We start from the raw sequence: 21165 nt of genomic DNA on the forward strand, positions 1-21165 counted from the left end.
GCATGCATAAAAGGTTTGTCCTTACTCAAGCGTATAGTAGTTTAAAACTAAGCACACAAGGACAGTCTATAGGACCATTAAAACAGCCATTGGGAGAGGCAGTATACTCTGCAACATTTAACTAAGGGCTGAGAGCCAAGAATGCCTCCATTCACATCCCAGCCCACCCAATGACTCACTGCGTGGCCTAGGGCCCAGTCCTACAAAACAATACTACCTAGCATAGGATTTACTACTGTGAGCAGTCCCATCAACTTCACAACAGTGAGCAAGCACAGGATTGGACTCTTACAGCCCCATTATCTGGCATTCCAGCCTTGCACTAAGGAAGGGTTATTATTATTAATCTATTTTGCACCTCTGGTATTTTCACATATTCTGAGGGACAGCCCCATCCAAGTTAGATCAGACCTAGAGCTCCTCTAACATATTCTGCTTGTTTCCTATAGCCATGGCCTATAGCCATGGGTCATGGGAAACAGACAATAGCTGAAGCAGGGAATTGCTCTGGCAATGTTCTAGCCCACCCTTACACTCGGGACTTGGTGGGGGGCAGATATAGTGCTATGACAGTAGCTCTGCACCATTGAGGGAGGCCTGTGACACTGGAAATATTCCTGCCATGTTATTTCCATCCCCTTTCTACAGTGGCCAGGGGCAATGGAGAAGCAGCTCCAGTATATCTTCCCTCCTCCTCAGTTACTACCTGAAAACATTTCATGCTTCCTTATCCTTCCACTATTTCTTACAGAGCACAAGACATTGTGAGTTCCTTAGTTTCCATCAGTTGCCCAGGATCCAGTAGTACAAACCTTTGGATGATCTGGAAGCATCTTTTTAACTTGCTCCCATTCCACTGTCCTGGCTGCTGGGAGAAAGGAAGAAGGATGGGTAGCGTACCCCCTTTCCCAACAACCAGGTTGTGTGTATAGAAAAAAAAGGGGATGAGGCATAACAGTCACCAATCCACCCACTCCCCATTTTTTCAAGTTTTCCAGAGCAGGCAATTAAAATAAAGACAAATACATGTTTAGAATCCAGCTGCTGAAACTGTGAGGGGGGAGGAAAAGAATAGCTCATTCAGAGTGGGCTTGACCACAGAACTTTCAAAGAGTTACTATATCAAGTACATTAATATCTAAGATACACAAATATGCCATGTGGGATTTTCAGATGCGCTCATTGTTGGGAGTTTTGTCACTGACTTCACTGAGAACCGAGTTAGGCCAAGGCCAAGGCCTTTTGAAAATCCTATCCACCAGTAAAGAGAGATGGGTCTGAACTGTAAAACTGGTTCAGAGTGTGAGGATACATGTCTTTACTGCCCAGTTAACTACTTGACTGTGAAATAATGTTCAAGCTACACAGAATGGTATATTAGCAGCTGGCAAGACATGCTAACTAGAATTGTAGCCTATATCCCAAGGAGCCAGACAATTCGAGTTAAAAGCACTACCATACTCAAAATAAGGGTTTGGACAGACTCGAGTTAGGGGCAATACTTGAGTTATGATTTGATTTAACTCTGCGGTGAAGACAAGTCCTGAGTGTGTTTGGATTGGGAGGTTTGGTTTGGACCAATCTCTAAGAATATACACGCAGAACAATAATTAAAAATTAAGAGCATGTTATTATAGCACATATAGTTTTTTAAAAATTTGTTAACTACTGTGACCCTCTAGTAATAGGGCAAACAAAATGTAATATGTTATTCATTTTGGCATAGTTTTCACTTTACTTTTAGAGAAGATGGAAAGCCAGCTTTTCAATATATTTTATCCCGATGAGCCACATCCATGCATACTCATGCTTTACATAGACAAAAAGCTGAAAAGATTAAAAATATAAATCACAGGACAGCAAAATTTTAAAAAATGTCCTAAAATGTGCGTTTTATTTCATATCATTATACAACGTTTACATACAGGTATACTTTGAAAATTGCTCAGTATGTGTGTAAAATAAAGTGAGGCAAATACCAATTTATAAATTCCCCCCAATTCCACACAAATAAAATACATTTTAAAACAATCTCCCAAATTTATGTTTTCTCCAGAATTTACTTAATCTTTCATTTCAACATGAAAAATACAATGGAATGGATACTCAAGTTGAAATGCTGACCTACACATTTGTAATGAGCTGCAGGTATACAAGTTAAAAACCAAAAAGTCTTAAATATTGTATGTGGTTTACAAATCCTTGGTTTTATTGAATTAGCACAGCTCAATAAAACTCAGATAAAATAAATTACCATGCTGGACTAACTTCTGATTTGTACAATATCAAACAAAAGACCACAGCTGTACCTTTTGTTCAAAGTAGCACCAGTCCACACCTGATTTGTCTCTCCAACATTAACTGTCTTGTTATATAGCTGGCACTTGAGGTGATATTCTTTCTGACACATCAAAGATGCCTGGACAGACTAAGCATACTGGTGTTGCTGAACTCTCTACAAAGTGTAGGCAACATTATATTGGGAAATGGCACATTGAAACCATAATAGTTCAACCTGCATATGGCTTGCCCATTTTGGTGTTTTCCTGACCCCTGCCTAGTATTTAGCAGATGTTCCTGTGACTGTGGTGAAACTAAAATAAAAACATGTTTAAGGGGTTTCATGGCAAGCAGGTGTAAAAACAAAGAAATATATATGTGGCTGCAGCTAAGGAGGTTTTCACATGTTGTTTAACTCCAGTAAAGTTTGATCCAGCATCTGATGCATACTAAGGTTTTCTTCTTTGGCATGCGCCACTTTCTCTGTTATGGGATTAGAAAATCAAAATGTGAATAGCAGCTCTTTGGACACATCAATTTTCTTTACATGAAGGCATGCAATCATCACTTATAATGGAGGGATTTATTATGATAAGAAATGTACATGCTCATAAATACCAATGTTCCCAGCCAAGACAGCAAGGGAACGGTCCAACTAACAAAATGAACTGCAAGTGATGCAAGTTTTGAACTGTTCTGCAGCTATGTATGTTAAAAACAACACATTGCCAAAAATGGACTAGATTTTTGTAAATTCCAGAAGCCATGTGCTGTGGAAATGGGGAGGTTTAATTTTTTTTTAATGAACAGGCTAATAAATGACAGACTTTGCTAATCTGTATTCTAGGCAGTGCCACACTTTTGAAGTCGCATTATAATTCATAACTTGCAGAGAATGAGAACAAAAGAACCAAAAACTGAAATTAACAAGTTATATTAGCTGCTAAATAAAACAACAACAGTTTTATTGGCAGTTAGTAGTTTTATGTTGCATGCACACTTTTTTTTTTTAATAGAACAGTCATTTAACACTCTTACGTGACATAGTATGTGAGCACAATGTTCTGGAGCTACATGCTACCAGAATCCAGTAAAACCGACTTTATTCTGATGCAAGCATACCTCTAAACTGACCAGGTATTTCCAAAAGGGGTTTCTATTTCAGGACTGCTTTTATTCAAATACAAGCCAATTTTATTGTAATTCAAAAGAGTGCATTAAATTTCCAGATACAAAGCAGCTGGGAATATATTTTATTTTGGTTTTGAAACCTGAATCTTGGCTAATATTTTTCTTCCTCTATTTACCAGTAAAACTCCAATTTGTGACATCAGCTAAAAAGGATTATGACCTCTCTACAAAGAGGGGGGCTTGTTTTTAAAATACCATCAGCTACCTACTGTAACTGGTACTGAAGTGGAAAGACACTATTACATAGGCAAAGAGAGAATTTGTGGCTGCTCCAAGATACTACGGGAGCCTTATCAGAAGCGTTACTTCTTCCACTTGCACTTCTTTCCCCAAGAGTGAACTGAGAATTTCATCCATTAATTTACAGCAGTTATAATATGTCGGAAATCAATTTATAGGTTTCTTGCATATTTCTACCTTCACTCATTCATTCTTGAGGAACTTCAGAGTAAGTATGTTTAGACACAACTAAGTTTATTCACACTAAAGTTTAATCCTCATTCAATGCCAGCTTTAGTTCATTAGTTAGGCGACTGTTTTGCTCAAGTTGCTGGTAGAGTTGGTCTGTACAGTCAGCAAGCAGGTTAGAAGAAAAAGAGAGGCAGAATGAACAAAGATTAGAAGAGAAACAGGAGAGCAAGAGTTAATAAAGAAACTAGTCACACCACAGACAGTTCAGCAACTAGTTACACACTGAGAGAAAATCTTTACCTTAGGGATCCCTTTATATTCTAGCTCTCTGATGACTAAATACCTACTCCAAAGCTCAAGAAACAGTTTACAATCTATATAGGATTTCTCTAAGACCCCTTTTGTGGAGTAGGCTTGTGAGTCAGGAAAACAAGAAGAAAAATGGGACAATTGCTACAGTATTCTCAGTGAAGCCACGTGAAACAAACTTCCTTGCTTGAATTCACATACATGAGCAATGTACATAGGGTTTACTTGTTTTATGAATGCCAGGACTCCTTGCAGATGTAGAAGGGGTGGCAGAATTGTATTCAATACTAGCTAACTAAAAGCAATAGTATAATCAGCCTTCACTGCAGCAGAAATGCCTTAGTCAACAGCACACTATTTCTTGGCTCAATCCAAGTCATACTGAAATCACTGGAGCTTTTCCACTGAGTCTCCCATTTGGAGTTTTACACCATTGAGTTCAACAGGAATTTGCTCAAGATCCACATGCTTCACTGCATGTTCTCTTTATTGTGCAATTTGGTAGTTGAAATGGTACTTTAGGAAGAGAACGTGTATTTCTCAGCTACTGAAATAGGGAGATTTTGAGGTCTTTAAACTGGAATAAAAAAACTCTCAAGTGCCCCTTTGACAGCTTTCACAAAAGACACCTTTCATGTTATAGATGAAATGATAGCATGCAAATTCACAGCTGAATGTGTTTCTTGTACACTACTAAAGGACCGTCAACAGAGTTCATTTTCAAGACTGGACAAAACTCTACAGTATTTAGACACTAAATCTGGAAAGGACTATTCCATGAAGTTGCATTCAGTTTCCCTTTCATTTTTTAGTGTATTTTTCTTGATAGCCTGGCTGTGAATTCTGAGACAGGTCTACACAGATTTCTGAACATCCTTACTCCACAACTTATTCAATTGTGGGGAACCATCCATTTTGCTTCTTTTACCCTTCTTGATAGCTGCAACTGCAGTGCTTTCCCCTGGAAGATAGGTGTCTAACACCTCACAAAGATGGGAAGACCTTGCCATGAATTAGTTTGTAGGACGCACTTGTGTAATGAGAGGCAAACACCAACTGCTACTCCTGAGAACCCAGGCTCCACCGACCAGGAGAGTAAGATCAGAGGATATACCAGAACACCACTACCAGACTGCCTCAATTTCTCTCTTTTACCTTCTCTTTTCCCACATCAATGTTTTATATTGACATTCACTTGGAAACTGTATCCAAACCTAGATGTAGCTAAGCTTCCATTTTAAATGCCAAAATGCATTTAGTGGTTATAGAAACAATACTGTGTTACAATTTGAATTAAAATCTGAATGTTTACCTGTGTCAGTCAAAACTAAAGTTATATAAATCATTGAAGTAAGGATTCCCAATCTTTGTGTGTGCCCAAATTGAGACTAGTCTTAAAATAATTAGCCATACTTGGAAATGTTGATCTTGTGCTTAATTCACTAACTTTTAAATGTATACATAAAAGGGAAAAAGCCAACTAGGGGCTTTTAACCTTAATAACTAGTGGATTTAAATTAGAAAAAGAAAAGAAAGAAAAACCATTGGCAAGGCCATAGTCAAATTTAAAAATAAATGTGTTTATAATCTGGACAGTCTTCACAATCATAGCAACTATCTGGTTAGACTCTACTGAAGTTACAATAAATAAATAAACCAACCCATTGTGTTCCCTCCACAGCTGGTTCCAGAACTTTTTCTAATAAGCAGTAACATGGGTGAACAAACAGATGAGCTGAAGTTATTAAAGAAAAGGGGAAGAGGTAATTTCCAACTGTATTCAAAAAATGAAGGGAGTAAAGAACAATTACTAAATGAGAAGAAACAGCAGGGAGGGATGAAGGAAGTATTTTCAAGCCTCATGGAGAATTGCAACTAATGGCAGGTTTTAAAAATATAAATGGAAAAGCTCTACATCAGGTTACTTGATGGTATCTTTCAAACTGGAATGAGACATAGCCAAATTAAAAAGTTACTGTTCTACAACTTTAAAATGGACCACCCTCAAATTCAAGCTCAAGTACATTGGCCAGAGCTTATAAACGTTTTGAGCATTAGAACTTTAGCAACAAAATCAAATGAAAGCAATAATTAGTAGTCAGTTCAGTTTCAATTGATATTCACTTTAATGTAAAGCTATTAAAAAAAGGACTTTTTCCATTGTGAAGGAAATGAAGTTAAAATAGTTACAATGAACATAAGTCCTCCTGAAGCAGCATTAAGGCTTAGTTGTACATTACAGTAGGAGAGCAAGAAACCTCAGTATTTAGTGGTTTATATTTAAAAGGAACACTGTCAGGTCAATCTGAACCCATCATTTTGGTTTTGTCAGACAAAATTTTACAAAACCTGAGATCAATGAAAAGATTTTAATGATACATGACAATGATACAATTTTTTTTTGTTCAGATTTAAGAACATTCCCCTGAAGTCTCTGCAACTTGAACTTGCAGCTTTGTCCTAGCACAGTCTGTGAAACTGACTAAGAATGAAAGTGAAACTATTGTATTTCATCTCCCCAGTGAAATGTAAAAAGCAAACTAACAGTACCTATCTATGGTGATAGATCAATCAATTTTTAAAATTCTATAACCCATGTTGTTAATGAACACAGATAGGGACATTTGGTTATCTTATTTTGAAAAGAAAAAAAAAAAAAAACCATAGGATTTTTCACCACATGCTACCCCTTTAAAAGTTCTTTTACTAGAAGTTAAACAACAAACTTATATAATGCAGGAAGTCTTCCACATCAAGACTTCAAGCTAGTAGGAAATTTTGGACTGTAGAAAAACACAACTGTCAAACGCTTAAAGGCCAAACTGGACTCTCAGCTATGTTCCCACGACCGAATGACCCCAGAGGGAGCTGTGTCCTTGCAGATTTTGGCCCAACAATAAGACTCTAAAAAACCACTACACTCTAAGGAAAAAGTCATATCATCTGAATTTTAATTTGAGAGAAAAAGAGGATCGCGTTCCAAAAGCGACCAATTTAAGATAGCCAAGAGTAGCATTATCATGCCATAGACTGGTATTTTTCATTTTGAAATTCTGCATTGTTGATATTTTGGCAAGATGTTTGCTGGAGTCAGTCAGAAGGGGGAGGAAAGGACAGCAGAAAAACAAAGAAAAAATCAAAAATAATTCCTTATTGGCAAAAAAGGCAGATTTTTAATATGATTAATAGTTGAAATGATCATGTAAATAAATAAAAGGCAAAGGAATAGCAAAAGGGATACATCTTACACAGTGGGATGTTTATTTTACATTGAAAGAAGTAGAGTTTCTGTACAATAGAAGGCACAAAGAGAGCAATGTCCTGAGCCTAAAAGGAAAGAATAAGCTGGAGGACAGGACAATGAACCCATGAAACATCCAAGAGCTTGGAAAGGTGGTTTATCCAGCTTGATGAAGATATCTTTGGAGAGGTGAAGCAAAGAAATTTATCTGCATGAAGATAAAAGGTGGGAAATAAAAGTGGCATAATGGAAAGAACTCAGAAAGCAGCAGCAATAGCATAGTGGAAGCAAACATGCCAAGATGATTCCTAGTGAAATATCACACCACACTCCTTTTGCAACGCTATAGCAATGCCTCCATTTACATAACCATGGAGAAATGTATTTACAGTTGAGAGTCAATTCCTGATTATCGTTCCATTTGTTAAACTCCATTTACGAAAAAAAGTTACCTATAATTCAAAGATAATTACAGAAATGCAGTTATAGTTACTAAACCTTCAACGTTTATGGTGTTGTCTCAGATTTTAAGCCTACTTTCAAATTGGAAATTTCCCAAATTTAAATTATGCTACAATTGTTAGCGAGAAGATTTTGCATGCAAGGCACTGCACGTTATTCTCTGTAAATGGAGATAAAGCTGTTACAGTCCTACAAACTGTTTATAAGGACATTAGTGTGATAAATCACTGTGTGGAACTGTATTTCTGAGCTTAGAATCAAAACATACAAAACAGATAATATTAGGCCATAACCAAGAAGTTCCAACACTTGGAAGTTAGGAAAAAAAATAAAAAAATGAGTTTGTATATTTAAGGATGTAAAAAAAAAATTAAGCAGGGTGAAAAAATGTAAAACCTTCAATACATGCAAAAAACACTGGTGGCTCTAACCAAAGGCTAAAATGTGTTGAACGCTGAAAGTGAAGTGTAGAAATTGAAAGTAACATCTACAGGTAGGTGTGCTTTAGACAGAGCCATAAGTGTTCAGGGTTTTCCGATCTCAGTTTTAAAAAATTAGTGCACATGAGAGTTATCAGTATGGGGAGGGGGAGAGAACGTAAAGGTTTCAGCATAGCTGACTTCTGTTCAATGTCTTCAAAGCACACAAGAAAATTCAGTTTGCTTGAAACAACACTCTACCAACCAAACAAGACATTGGTTGGTCAGACCCTACATATCTTTCAATTTTATCTCTTTTTCATTTTTTCTACTCAAAGTAAAAATTTCTGCTTTTTTACTCAAGCCAATACTCTATACTTTCACCACTTTTTCTCTCAAACTACTTTATTTCACCACTACCAAATGTGTGAAGGTTTATTTTTCAAATGCTCTTCACAGAAACAACCCACATCTCAACAGCTGTCACTTCTATTTTTAAAAACGGTCTTAAAGAGGTAATCATTATGATAAAATGAAAAACATTCTCTGTATGGCATGTAAGGAGACTCTTATCTTTTGGCAACTTCAAAATGATGAGCATTGTAGAAATTCTTGAACAGAAGTGAACTCAGAAGTGGAAAGTAAAAGAACAACCAGAAGGGAAATGAGCCAGATAACTGCAAGGGAAAGAGGGTTTATGGATACAAAACAAATGGGTAAAAGTGAGTTGATTAAGCCACCCTTGCAAAACTGTCAGGAAATTTACCAGGCCAGGCACAATACTTGTCCACCCTTTAGCATGATGAAGAAAATACTAATGATGCTTTAACACTGAATCACGCCCATTCAACGTAGTCCTCCCCCTAAAGAGTGAGCAAGTATAATTTTGCAAGGCTGCAAATGAACAATCATGAGGGTAGAGAAGCAGGTGCAGGCACAGGTTGAGAGGACATTTACATGGAAGTCATATCATTGAGAGCGTGGTCCAGCTCCTCGCTGATTGCTTTGTACTTCAGTTTCTGAGAATATAACTCATCTAACATTCACCAGGGAAGGCAGAAGTGAAAGGAAATGGAGAACGATCAGGTGATTGAATGTGAAGGTGGTGGGATGGGACACCATCCGGAAACAGCATCAAAAAAGGGGAACAGTGCATAGAAGGAAGTGGCATGGCAGGCAGAGAACAAAAACAAACAATATGTAAATTAGGAAGGAATACAAATGGTGAACAGCTTTATGTGAAAAGTCAATTAAAATTACTGCATCATCAGCGAGCCAAGCTGAGATATAGATAAAGCCAAAAAAAATAAAGCGTGCGACGAAAAAATAATTCCCATTTCCCTAAACTGTATTTAACTTGCATTATATAAGTTATCAAGGCACATGCAATGAGCTACAAGCCAGCAGGAGAGGGAAGAGTCTTGAAAATGGTGCTTAGGGAGAACCAGGTATCCCACTTCCGCCTTAAAAATGTTTTGGGTTTTGAATGATGTCATACCCTCAAGCTTTTCCAGAGGGTTAGTTCTTCCCAAGCATCTTATTTTTCTTTTTAACTGAGAAAGTGACTGTAAATTCTCTGCAGCTGGCTGGCTCTTTTATAACCTTTAAAGACCTCTTGCACAAGTCAGCTTTCTAGATCAGCACTTAAGGTTCTTACAATACTGAACTTAAAGTCAACACAATTTTAGAAGTAAATCTCATATAGCTTAACCTTTAATTACAAAGCACTATTGAATTCTATTCTTGAGATAACAGAGAATTCTATTCCCTTTACTGCAATTCTGATAGATTTATCAGAGCCCTAAATGCAAACTGTGTGGCGTTAAATAGGCTGTGCCCCTGAATGTGTATACAAACCATTAGCTTCACTGAAAATAGCAGCTGTTCTATGCCATGAAATAGTTGCCCTGACTTGCACTTATCTCAGTCATAAATTAAATTAACTCAATATTCCTAATTATAACAAACATACTACTCATTGCTGATATTTTAAAGTAATTAAACTAGCATATTAATTAATAACATTTACCATCTGATCATTTTCCTTATCTGAATATCCAAGTAGAAGAGTTTAAAGCAAAAAATAGTCTTAGAATATCAAAGAACAAGAAACAGGCAAGAGCAAAACACTGTCCAGCTAAAATGTTTAATTATGGGAGTAATAAATTTGGATTGGAAAACACATCATTCATTTAGGATCTTATCCTGCCCATTTTAATTATGTGAGTAGTCCTACTTATTTGCTTGGGACTAGTCACATGGAATAAAGATTTGTAGGACTGGGCACTAGACGAAGCCCATGGGTGAATATCAGCTTTCTATTCTGCAGGAAGCGTGAAAAATAAAGCACAATCATACCTTCTAAGTCGTCGATGCTCTTCTCCAGCTTGGTTACTGACCTCTCAGCAAATTCAGCACGGGTCTCAGCCTGGAGTTAAAAAGACATACAAGGTCAAAAACTATACAAATGACATTAGGAAACTTTCATGATATTTACAAATACAAAGGTAACAATGAGTTTGAGAAAAAAAAAGTATGTTCAATGACAGAATAATAGGAAATAGGTGTAAAATCACAATCATCCTCCAGTATTGTCTAATGCGGTATAGCTTTGATGCTGGCACCTAACATTATGCTATTTTCCACACTGACAAGTTAAATTTCACATTAATCAGAGCAGTATCGTAAAATCCATTAATACAGGATTGTTCTAATTTTACCTCCTTCAGTTTGTCAGTCAGGATCTTAATCTCCTCTTCATATTTGTCTTCCTTTTGTGAGTACTGTAATTAGAAAGAGCATGAGATGTCAGACCAAATATTCTCTATATGAAAATACAACATGTATGACAATCTTACATTGTAATGATAACCATATACTAGTTCTAGGTATGGATGTACTTTAATTTATCTTTCAAGACATAGTGGTCTTGCTGTCATTTATTAAAAGGGCCACATTTTGCCCAAGTTGCCGAGTGGTAACTCAGGGCAGCATTTGGTACTATAATTTTAATGTAGGAGGACAAGTTGGAAAAAATTTAATATCTTAGCACACAATTTGCATTTGAAAGCTATAAAGTTTTAAGTAACACTGACTGATAATTAATGTTATGCATATTTAAATATAATTGATTATATACTTGTATTAATGTCAGATATTTCCATTTACCAAAAGCCTTATTAAAATATGGTGTAAACATTTAAGGACAATGCATAAAAATTCAGGCCACTGGGGTTATAAGGCCCTAGCCTACCTTCTCTGCCTGAGCCTCCAGCGACTTCAGGTTGTTGGTCACAGTTTTCAACTCCTCTTCAAGCTCAGCACATTTGCTATTATTTTGGAACAGAGGCAGGAAAGGGGACAGGTGGGAGATCAGTCAAGCAAAAGAAATAGAAAAAAAGGGGGGAGAAAGATTGAGAAAAATGAAAACTGAATTACAGAGCAAAAGAACGGCCTAAAAAGCAGCTGAATCCATCACAAATTGAAAGCAATTCATTACAATGCCAGAATTCTCTTTAAAAAACAAAAACAAACCCCATTACAAACAAGTTACCTACAGCACCAGGCTTACTTGAAAGTACTGACAGACCCTTTAAATATGAGATAGTTCAGCTTCTTTTTGGCTGCCAAAAGATCAGTTGTAAAGGTTAAATAAATAAAATAAAATAAAATAAAAAAGACCAAAGAAAGCCACCAAAGCAAGATGCAAAGAGAGTAAAGAGTGCAGTGAAGGTTCATTCATCATTACTGAGTGAACTAACAGCTATGAAAGCTCATCAAAGACTTGGGTTGCAGTTAAACCTGAAAACTGTATATTAGTATCAGTACCTTATCCTCTGCAGCCATTAATGCTTTCAAGGTTTGATCCATTATTCTTAATTGTTCTTCCAGCTGTCGGACTTGGCTGTTAGTGAACACATGAAATGCACAAAAGCCATTCACAAAATCAGTGTGCAGGTAGGGCATGCAGTGACAAAAAAAAAAAAAAACAAAAAACCACACACGCACACACATACACCTACACCCGTTTACTTTGGTGTTTAACATTTATCTCAATCGTTACAGTAAATGAACAAAACATAGCTTTGAGCTGAACACAAAGAAGTGTACTGCCAACATCTCGTGCAAGTATAGTACTGTCTCGCAGCATCTCACACACCTCTCTGGGAAGTCACAGCACTTACCCTTCTGAGAGTTCAGCACGTTCCTCAGCACGCTCCAGATCGCTCTCAATGATCACCAGCTTACGAGCCACCTAGAGTAAGGCAAATAAAACAAACAAACAAAATCACACATTATTGCACACTATATGCTAGTGCAGCCAAAGCCTTGGATAATATCTCTCACTATAATGTTCTACGTACAGGGACAATACACTTCTCGTGGAATTACTGATTCAAGGAAATCTAATGGGTTCCTGGCTGCACTAGACCCTTGCTACTTATATAGGCCTGTCTGCATCGCCTGACCAAGATTTTCATGTCCCCTATTCCCATTCACCAACATGACAGTTTTAAAATAAAATTTTCTTTTTATAGCTTCTCTGAAGACAGCAGTGATCCTTCTCTCAGCCATTTTGGAGCAATCATAGCTGACGTACCAGCATCTTGGTATGCGATGTCATGATATCACATAACAGGATGATGGACAGGCCAACATGTGCTTAATCCTGTCTGTGCTATTATTGTCCATTTTTGTCTGCCTTTTTATCAAATATGGTTCTGTGCAGTGGGCTACTCTCTGTGAAGGAATGAGCACAGATCTCCACTCATACTTGTGCAGTGGAATCCGAGTATGGATCAGATCTCTAGCAGACAAGCCGCAGTCTTGTCTCTCGAGGCACTCAGGAGCCTATTTCTCATATCAAACCTTTGTGGGAACAGTGCTGCTCTCTTATTGACAGGGATGCTTGTGAACTTTTGTACTTTAAGGCAAACAAAAGAGAAAAGCTGTCGTCAAAGCCTGTAAGGCCTCAGCTCTTCGATTTGCACTCAGGAACTGACCTCTTCATACTTGCGGTCAGCCTCCTCAGCAATGTGCTTGGCCTCTTTAAGCTGGATCTCCTGGATTTCCATTTTCTCCTCATCCTTCTGGGCTCTGTTCTCTATGACCTTCATTCCTCTGAAAGTCAGGAAAAACAGGAAATACGAGGCTTAGTGCTTCCTAGTTTATCTCCAATCCTGACACCGTTTGGAGTGCATCTTTCTAAGACAGACTGAGATGGATGCAGCATGTCAGAGGTGTCATTTTATTTTACAAACTGTGAGGCAAAACTTCTCAGGTCTAGTCCTGGCTCCCTGCGTGCTTTCATAGGAGGTTGATAAGAAACTAATGGTATCTGAATTAAACAAGAAGAAAAGGAGTACTTGTGGCACCTTAGAGACTAACCAATTTATTTGAGCATGAGCTCATGCTCAAATAAATTGGTTAGTCTCTAAGGTGCCACAAGTACTCCTTTTCTTTTTGCGAATACAGACTATCACGGCTGTTACTCTGAAACCTGAATTAAACAAGAGTGGTTCGTTATGCTGCTTGCACAACTCAGCATTACATGAAAGTTTGCAATCAGCAGCCTGACCACATTTTTCTTCAATTCAGTTAAAGTGCTCCCTCACCCAAAGGTGAATGACAAAAGGGAACTGCTTTTGATATCCTAAGAAAGTGATTAAGGACAATATGAAAAGGAGGACTTGTGGCACCTTAGAGACTAACAAATTTATTTGAGCATAAGCTTTCGTGAGCTACAGCTCACTTCATCGGATGCATTCAGTGAAAGTATGTAGCTTAAGCCTCAACTCTCTGGCACTGCATGTTCAACTCCCTGCTGGGTATTTTTCTGAGGTAGATAAATAAAGTTCTTTGTGAGCTACTGTATCTGGACCTTAGAACCTAAAGTCCTTTCTGATCCGTACAAACAAAACATTTAGCATTTTTTCAAGAGCCAGGATTTGCCCAGTTTGCTAAACTAAAATTCCCTTCCCCAACTGTTGTGCCATGTGCTGTGTGTCTGTCAAATGCTTCCCACCTCAAAAGGTGGCTGCATGATGAATAATGGTGTAGAGTGAGTCTGGAAAACGTTTAGCGACCTTTCCAGACGAAAGGCACTATTATGGGTATTAAATATAATTTTACAAGTCTACAGGTGGGATTTTCAAAAGCACTTAGACCCTGGGCTCCTAACTCACTTAAGTACTTTTGAAAACCCTACCTCAAATCCCAGTCTGGACTGACTGTTTCTCTCCCCTTCCTTGGCCACGAAAGCACAAAACTGCATTAATGCACAAACCATACGAACAGGCAGAGCAGCAGTCTTTTCAAAGGCTTGCCAGTCTCTGGGTGGGCTTCTCAGTTGGATGCTCCGGAGAGATGGACTCTACAGTCTCCCATCAGGAGACTGAGTGTGCACCACCACCACAGAACTCCTGGCCCAAGATACAAAAGTCTTGGGGTTGGATTAACCTGGGTCTCTCAAAAGGTAGCACAACACATCAAAAGCCAAAGCACCAAGCTTAATGGTCACAGGATATCTGTAAAGTTATCTCAAAACCTGACATATAAACAAGGACTAAAGTCTGCACGTTCAACATGTTCCTCCAAATTTTAACTGATTGAAGTCAACGCATGTAAAGGCACAGTAGATTACATGCAATCACAAGATATAGAAAGGTGGTTAATTTATTTTTATCCAACCCACATCTGGACAATATTTGGCTTGTCATAAAGATAGCTTGCTGCTCAAATGAGAACATGAATCAGGCCATACCCACCTTTCACTCTCATCTGCTGCCTTCTCAGCCTCCTCCAGCTTCTGCAGAGCAGTTGCCAAACGCTCCTGAGCACGATCCAACTCTTCCTCAACCAGCTGGATACGTCTGTTCAGAGAAGCTACATCGCTCTCAGCCTAAGTAGAAGCAGAAAAGAAAATGAATCCATAATACAACCTAAGAGTCTTCTTTTGTAAAGGACCATTTAGATGGTTTTAGAACAACAGTTGGGAGAATGTAGTAAGAGAGAACACTAGTCTAACTGGTTAAGTGGCCAACAGATATTTTTTATGTATCTCTACAGATCTGCGAGCACACACTCACTTGCACGCTCTCTCTCTCCTACTCCTTCACTGAATTGTGTAGTTATCTCATAATGGAGGACAACTGATCGATTTTTCACCTGATATGAAATACCTAAATACTGTACAACATGCCCTAAGAAACTCAAGTGTTCAGTGAGTATATGTTTATTTTTTGGTTACTATGTATTCAGCTTGCACATATCCTCAGATTACAGAATCTTTACGTAAACATTAAACAATGTCAAAATTACGTTTTGCCCACTTTACCCAGAACATATTATAGGAATATAAAGGGTTTTAAATCCTATATCTTAAATCTGTATGTGGGAACTTGCCCTTCTTTTAACAACGGAAGTTGTATGAACATTTCCTTGAGCTTAAGAAAGGTAGGAAGCAGCATCTCTATGACAAGGCATAGAGGAAACACCCAAAATTACAATACATGGGTGAAGGTATTTGCAAACATCCAGCTCATAAAGGGTGAACAGAACACTAAAAAAACCCCCCAAAAATAAAACATGCAGTACTGGATATTAATGAGTTTTGTTCACAGGAGGGGACACAAGGCTGAAAAACAAGAGTCTAGCCTATGTTACTTTAACACAGGAATCCTGGCCTCACCAACTCTCACAACACATTTGGTTACATATTTTAATAATACTATCTGCATATTACCCTCAGCTTTGCTTTACTTGCATTAGAGATTTGCTTAATCTTCTGTGTAACATTTACACCAAGACTATGCGCCTCTTATCTTTACAAGCTTTCACTTCTGACATTTTCCAAGCTACATTTGTTCTAGTCACAGAGTAAGTACTGTGACAGCATTTTGTAAACAACTCCCTTATTAAGCCTCTCTGTTTCTTTCCAAAGGATATGAAGGGCAGTAGTGTTTAGAATAAAGGGTCACTATTTTAAAAGGAAAATTACTTCCAGGAATACAAATGACTTTTAATGCGCTGAAAACTATTTCAACATTTATTAACTTTGCTCTAACAAGGAAGTGTGATTATGGTGCCTGCCATCACTGAATTCCAGTTTAGAGGTGGATTCGGTCATGGATGTGGTCAGCCTCCTCAGTAGAATTCTCTGGTCATGTTTTTGTGTAGAATAAAATAGGTGAAAATAAAAAAAAAATAAAAAATTTTAAAAAAATCACATCTAATTGAAACTACACATTTCTTTCATGGCAAAGGTACAAGTCAGTGCCTTTTTGCAATTAAAGTTTTTTAGGATTCATCATTTACAGCCATAATAACAATAATATTTGTATCACAGTAGTATCTAGGAATGCTTGTCATGGACCAGGATCCCATTGCGCAAGATGTAAATGAGGATCGCTTACGTACTGGATAGCATCTATCCTTTGATGCACAGCCGCCACTAGAATGAATGAAATTATGCACACACAAGAAGGGCACAAATTGGTAATCTATTTGAAGTCAATGGGAGCATTGACAGTAGGACTCCAGGACTAGGGCCAAAATAAAATAAAATAAAAAAATCCCTAAGTGTCAGTATTCCCTCCAATTTTATTCTTTTCCCAACCACAAACTACAGCTCAGAACTCTTATTAAAGGCCAGAGGTTTTATGAAAAGCACTTGGATATTTTAACTTGAAAAGTACAACTTTTTATGGGGGAAGGGGTTTTCAAATGTTAGTCTAAAAACACCTTGGGAAAGTGGTAATATTACAAGTTAACAATTATGTTAAAACTATTCTTAATGTGATAAGAGCACACAACATACTTAGGAAACACAGGATGATTAAAGTTCAAGTCTTACTTCCTGTTCTACAAGCAGTAACTCAGCAAGGGTTTACCAACTGGCCTTATAAGGCCTATGTTATTCTGCTGCAGAGCAGGACTTCTGTCCTTATATGGTAAGGAAAGGAAAAAATTACTGATGACATGGAGGGGCACTCCCATGGCTAATAGATAAACACAACCCTTTGCACTGATGCCACAGCATTCACTATATACTGCATACTTTTACGGTGAGAAGTCATATAACAGATTGGGGTGGAGTGCAAAATGTATCATCAAATGTGGTCACTAGCAATGTATAAAATGGGGGGGGGGGAGAGGGGGCCGCGCAGAGAGGGGAAGGTAGAATGGAGCATCATTCACTTATTATATTTTATGAAAATGGCAGCCAATGGTGCAAGAAAAGACAGTCTGGTTTAGTGTTCAAAAGTGGTAAGCTATGATATCGTTTGGCTAGAGCTTTAGCTTTTTTATTGTTTGCATTTCTGTACCTTGCACAAAAGAAAAAATATCTAGCTGGTCACATGCCATACAAGTCAAGCAATACACTATGGAAAGGATCATGTAGACTGCTTGCTGCAGTTCATTCTTTGGGAAGAAAAATGGAATCAGAGTGCAGCTTCAGCATGGATGCTTATTTCATATAGCAGAGCCACATATTTAGATGTGCCCATCAGTTCTGTTTTCTCCATTTATTCACATCAGTGCTGACCTCATTCAAAGGAACTTAAAATATCATGCAAATAAATTCTGGAGAATTTCCACAATCTAAATAAAATATTCCAGGAAAGGAAGAAAACCTCTAACTTCCTCTAACGACAACACTTGATAAAATACTTAAGACCGCTCGTATGGATTTGATCCTGCTTCCAGTGAAGTCAGTGGCAAAACTGCCACTGTTTTCAATAGTGTAAGACCAGGCCCTAATAATTTAGTAGCAAAACTTGTTATATACTTAAAAGATTCCACCGTAATCAAGCTATTACCTCAATTGGGGAAATCAGGGTCCTTTACTCCAGGGATCTTATTATTGTTCTCAAGGTCTTAGAAGAGGAATCCATGTTTAAGGATGTTTAATATGGGAACTATTAAATTAGCAAAAGTATGACATGATCTGCCTCTAACTGTGAAAATGGTATGTGAAGTGACTGGTGAGAATGTAAAGTACTGTTACAGAATTCGAATGAGCCATCATTGTTGTCTCTGAGAAGGCCATCTGCAACCAATCAGGAAGCATTCCACTTGCTGATGGACCTCAGATAACACGCTTGTGCATTTACTGCCTAGATTAGAACAGTACAAAATTCCAGATTATAGGGAAAGGCCACTAGAGAGCCTACAACCAGTTTTTCTATTATAATGAAATAAATGAATGCTGATAAGTGACATCAAAGAACAAAGTTTTCTATAAACACTGAAGACAGAAAACACCTCTGTGAGGTAAATTTTTACCTTTTTACATATGGGAAACTTTAGGTACAGAGAAAAGGAGTACTTGTGGCACCTTAGAGACTAACAAATTTATTTGAGCATAAGCTTTCTGAAGTGAGCTGTAGCTCACAAAAGCTTATGCTCAAATAAATTGGTTAGTCTCTAAGGTGCCACAAGTACTCCTTTTCTTTTTGTGAATACAGACTAACACGGCTGCTACTCTGAAACCTGTCATTATTTAGGTATAGAGATACTAAAAGCAGTACCAAAGGACAGTGGCAAAGCAAAGAATAGAACTCCCAGTCCCTTGCAGTAACCACTAGACAAAACCACATCCCTAGACACATACTGGGTGATGCTCCTTGTTTTTTGTAATGTATTCTGTATAAAAATATGAGCAAAACAAATATTTCTGTAAGGAGTATCTTGGTTCCTACTTTTTATACCTAAGCCATTAACTGACCTTAATCATTTGCTAGCCTGAAAAAAAGAGTTTGTTCACTTTAGAGAGAGTAAGGATGGTTAAGGCACTACCCTGGCCCTCAGTAGATCCAGGTTCACTTCCCTACTGTTCTTACAGACTTCCTGTGTGACCTTGGGAAAGTCACTTAGTTTCTCTGTGCTTCGGTTACCCATCTGTAGAATGGGGATAATAGCACTTCTCTACGTCACAGGGGTGCTGTGAGGATAAATATATTAAGACTGTGAGACACTTAGATACTAGGGTAACGTGGGCCATCTAAGCACCTTAGACACACAGATTTGTATAGCATTTAGAGACATTGTTGCCAAATGCTCAGAATTGGCTTCCTCAGTTCATAGTCACCTAAGTAAAAGTAACCTGATTTTCAGAAGAGCTGAGTACTTACCTCAGTGGGAACTGTAGGTACCCAGCACTTCAAAAAATCAGGCCACTTATTTAGATGCCTAAATATAAACTTAGAACCCCACTGTATGCACCCAACTTTGAACGTTTTGTTCACGGTTCTTTAGCACCAACGTTTATGCTAGACAACCTAGTCTACCTAAAATATCTTCAGAATCTTTTATTTTTAAACTTAACATTTTAGACTAATAGCCACAATTATCTAGTACTTATCTGAAATCCAAACCATACTTGCTAAAAATGATATTTGTCTTGAGGTGTCTGTCTGAAGCCTGATGTTACATTCTTCAGAAAAAAACAGAACCCATTTAACTGGCATTTAAAGTAACCATTGTGTTAGAAAAAACTGTAAATGAAGTCTCTAAGTCTAGGCTGTCCAGGAAAAGGAATGCAACAATAAATACTTCTGAAATTTGCAACCTATCAGGTACAGACTGCTGTACATCAGTGATCATAAATCTGAAAAACAGGCTATCCTCCCAGGAATTAGGAGGATCACAAACACTAGCACTGAGTTTCACAATGGAATTGAGATTATGAAGCTTCATTAGGCCACTGAGCAGAACACAGCCCACAGCAAAGGGCCAGCTACAGGCTTCCCAGTGTAAAAACTAATTTAAAGGGAAAGGGTGTTTGTGCCCTTGCCTAGCCCCTAAAAGCTGCACAGAACTGAATGAAAGGGTGGGGGAAAGGGGAACAGGGGACAGCCTCCGGGTATAATTTAGTCTCTCCCACCACCTCTGAGATTTGTCTCCAGGATACTGTTCTGCTACGAATCTAAGCACAGCCCTTCCCTTCCCCTACACTCACACGCTCCCACCCCAGCCCCTGCAGAGGCCACATGCAGGGAGCGAGAAGAAACCTGCCCTGCAATCAGCTCTGCCCTGCCCCCAGCCCCAGGAGGAGCAGACAGGGATGTCGCTGGGTGTGTCCGCCAGCAGGGCGCAGGGCAGAGGCTGGGGGCAGAGGGGATGGGGCGCGCAGAGAGCCCTGGGGAGGAGCGGGAAGGGCCGGGTGCCGACCCCACGGAGAAGGCAGCAGCAGCCCTGGGAGGCGCTGCCCGGGGTCCGGTACCTGCTCTCTCAGAGCCCGCTCCTGGTCCAGGGCCCGCTGCAGGCTGCCCGCCTGCTCCTCGGCGCTGTCCGCCTGCTGTTGCAGGCTCCGGATCTTCCTCCGCACCGCCTCCAGCGAGCTCAGCCCCGCCATGGCCATGGCCCCGGCTCCGCACCGCCGCCACCGCCGCTCCCTGCGCTGCGGCTCGGCTACCCCTCGCCCCGCCTCGGCCCCGGAAGTTCCCCCGCCTCCCCCTGCGCTGCCCGCACAGCGCCCGGGGCTGCCCCGCGGGCTGGGCAACGGGGCTGCGCACGGAGCCCCAAAGCGGCCGGTGCCACAGGGAGCGTGCGGGGGCAGGCAGAGGGAGCCCCAGGCTGGGCTCTGCAAATGGGGGGAGGGGCGGATACAGACTCCGCTCTGCAATGGGGGTTAGGGGAGGAGGAAGGACTCAGGGACCCGGCTGGGCTTTGCAATGGGGCGTGGTGGAAAGGCCCCAGGGACCCAGGCTAGGCGCTGCAATGAGCGGGGGGAGGAGGTAGAACCCAAGCTGGACCCTGTAATGGGGGGTGGGGTGGAGGGAGGACACCAGGACCCTTGGACTCTGCAAAGACGGGGGGGAGGGAGAGAGAGCGCGAGAGATATGGACC

General features: G+C 39.3%; 1 protein-coding gene across 8 annotated transcripts; it reads right to left on the reverse strand.

Moving 5' to 3' along the window:
* Positions 1 to 1865: 1865 nt before the first annotated feature.
* Positions 1866 to 20749, reverse strand: TPM1 (tropomyosin 1). 8 transcript variants are annotated; one of them, XM_077827364.1, is made up of 8 exons: positions 20540 to 20747; positions 15081 to 15214; positions 13317 to 13434; positions 12498 to 12568; positions 11567 to 11642; positions 11034 to 11096; positions 10672 to 10741; positions 1866 to 2763 (listed from the first exon to the last, which is right to left on the reverse strand). In XM_077827364.1, the coding sequence occupies exons 1-8, from the start codon at positions 20675 to 20677 to the stop codon at positions 2681 to 2683; spliced, it is 753 nt and encodes a 250-aa protein (XP_077683490.1). In that variant the 5' UTR covers positions 20678 to 20747; the 3' UTR covers positions 1866 to 2680. The 8 variants fall into 8 exon arrangements, with proteins under 8 accessions (XP_077683490.1, XP_077683489.1, XP_077683491.1 ...); XM_077827363.1 differs by lacking the exon at positions 11567 to 11642 and adding an exon at positions 12142 to 12217 and having other exon boundaries at positions 20540 to 20746; XM_077827365.1 differs by lacking the exon at positions 1866 to 2763 and adding an exon at positions 2770 to 4035 and having other exon boundaries at positions 20540 to 20749.
* Between the last annotated feature and the right edge of the window lie 416 nt (positions 20750 to 21165).

Source organism: Eretmochelys imbricata, chromosome 10 (genome assembly GCF_965152235.1).
Source record: "Eretmochelys imbricata isolate rEreImb1 chromosome 10, rEreImb1.hap1, whole genome shotgun sequence".
In the NCBI taxonomy this organism is placed as follows: Eukaryota; Metazoa; Chordata; order Testudines; family Cheloniidae; genus Eretmochelys; species Eretmochelys imbricata.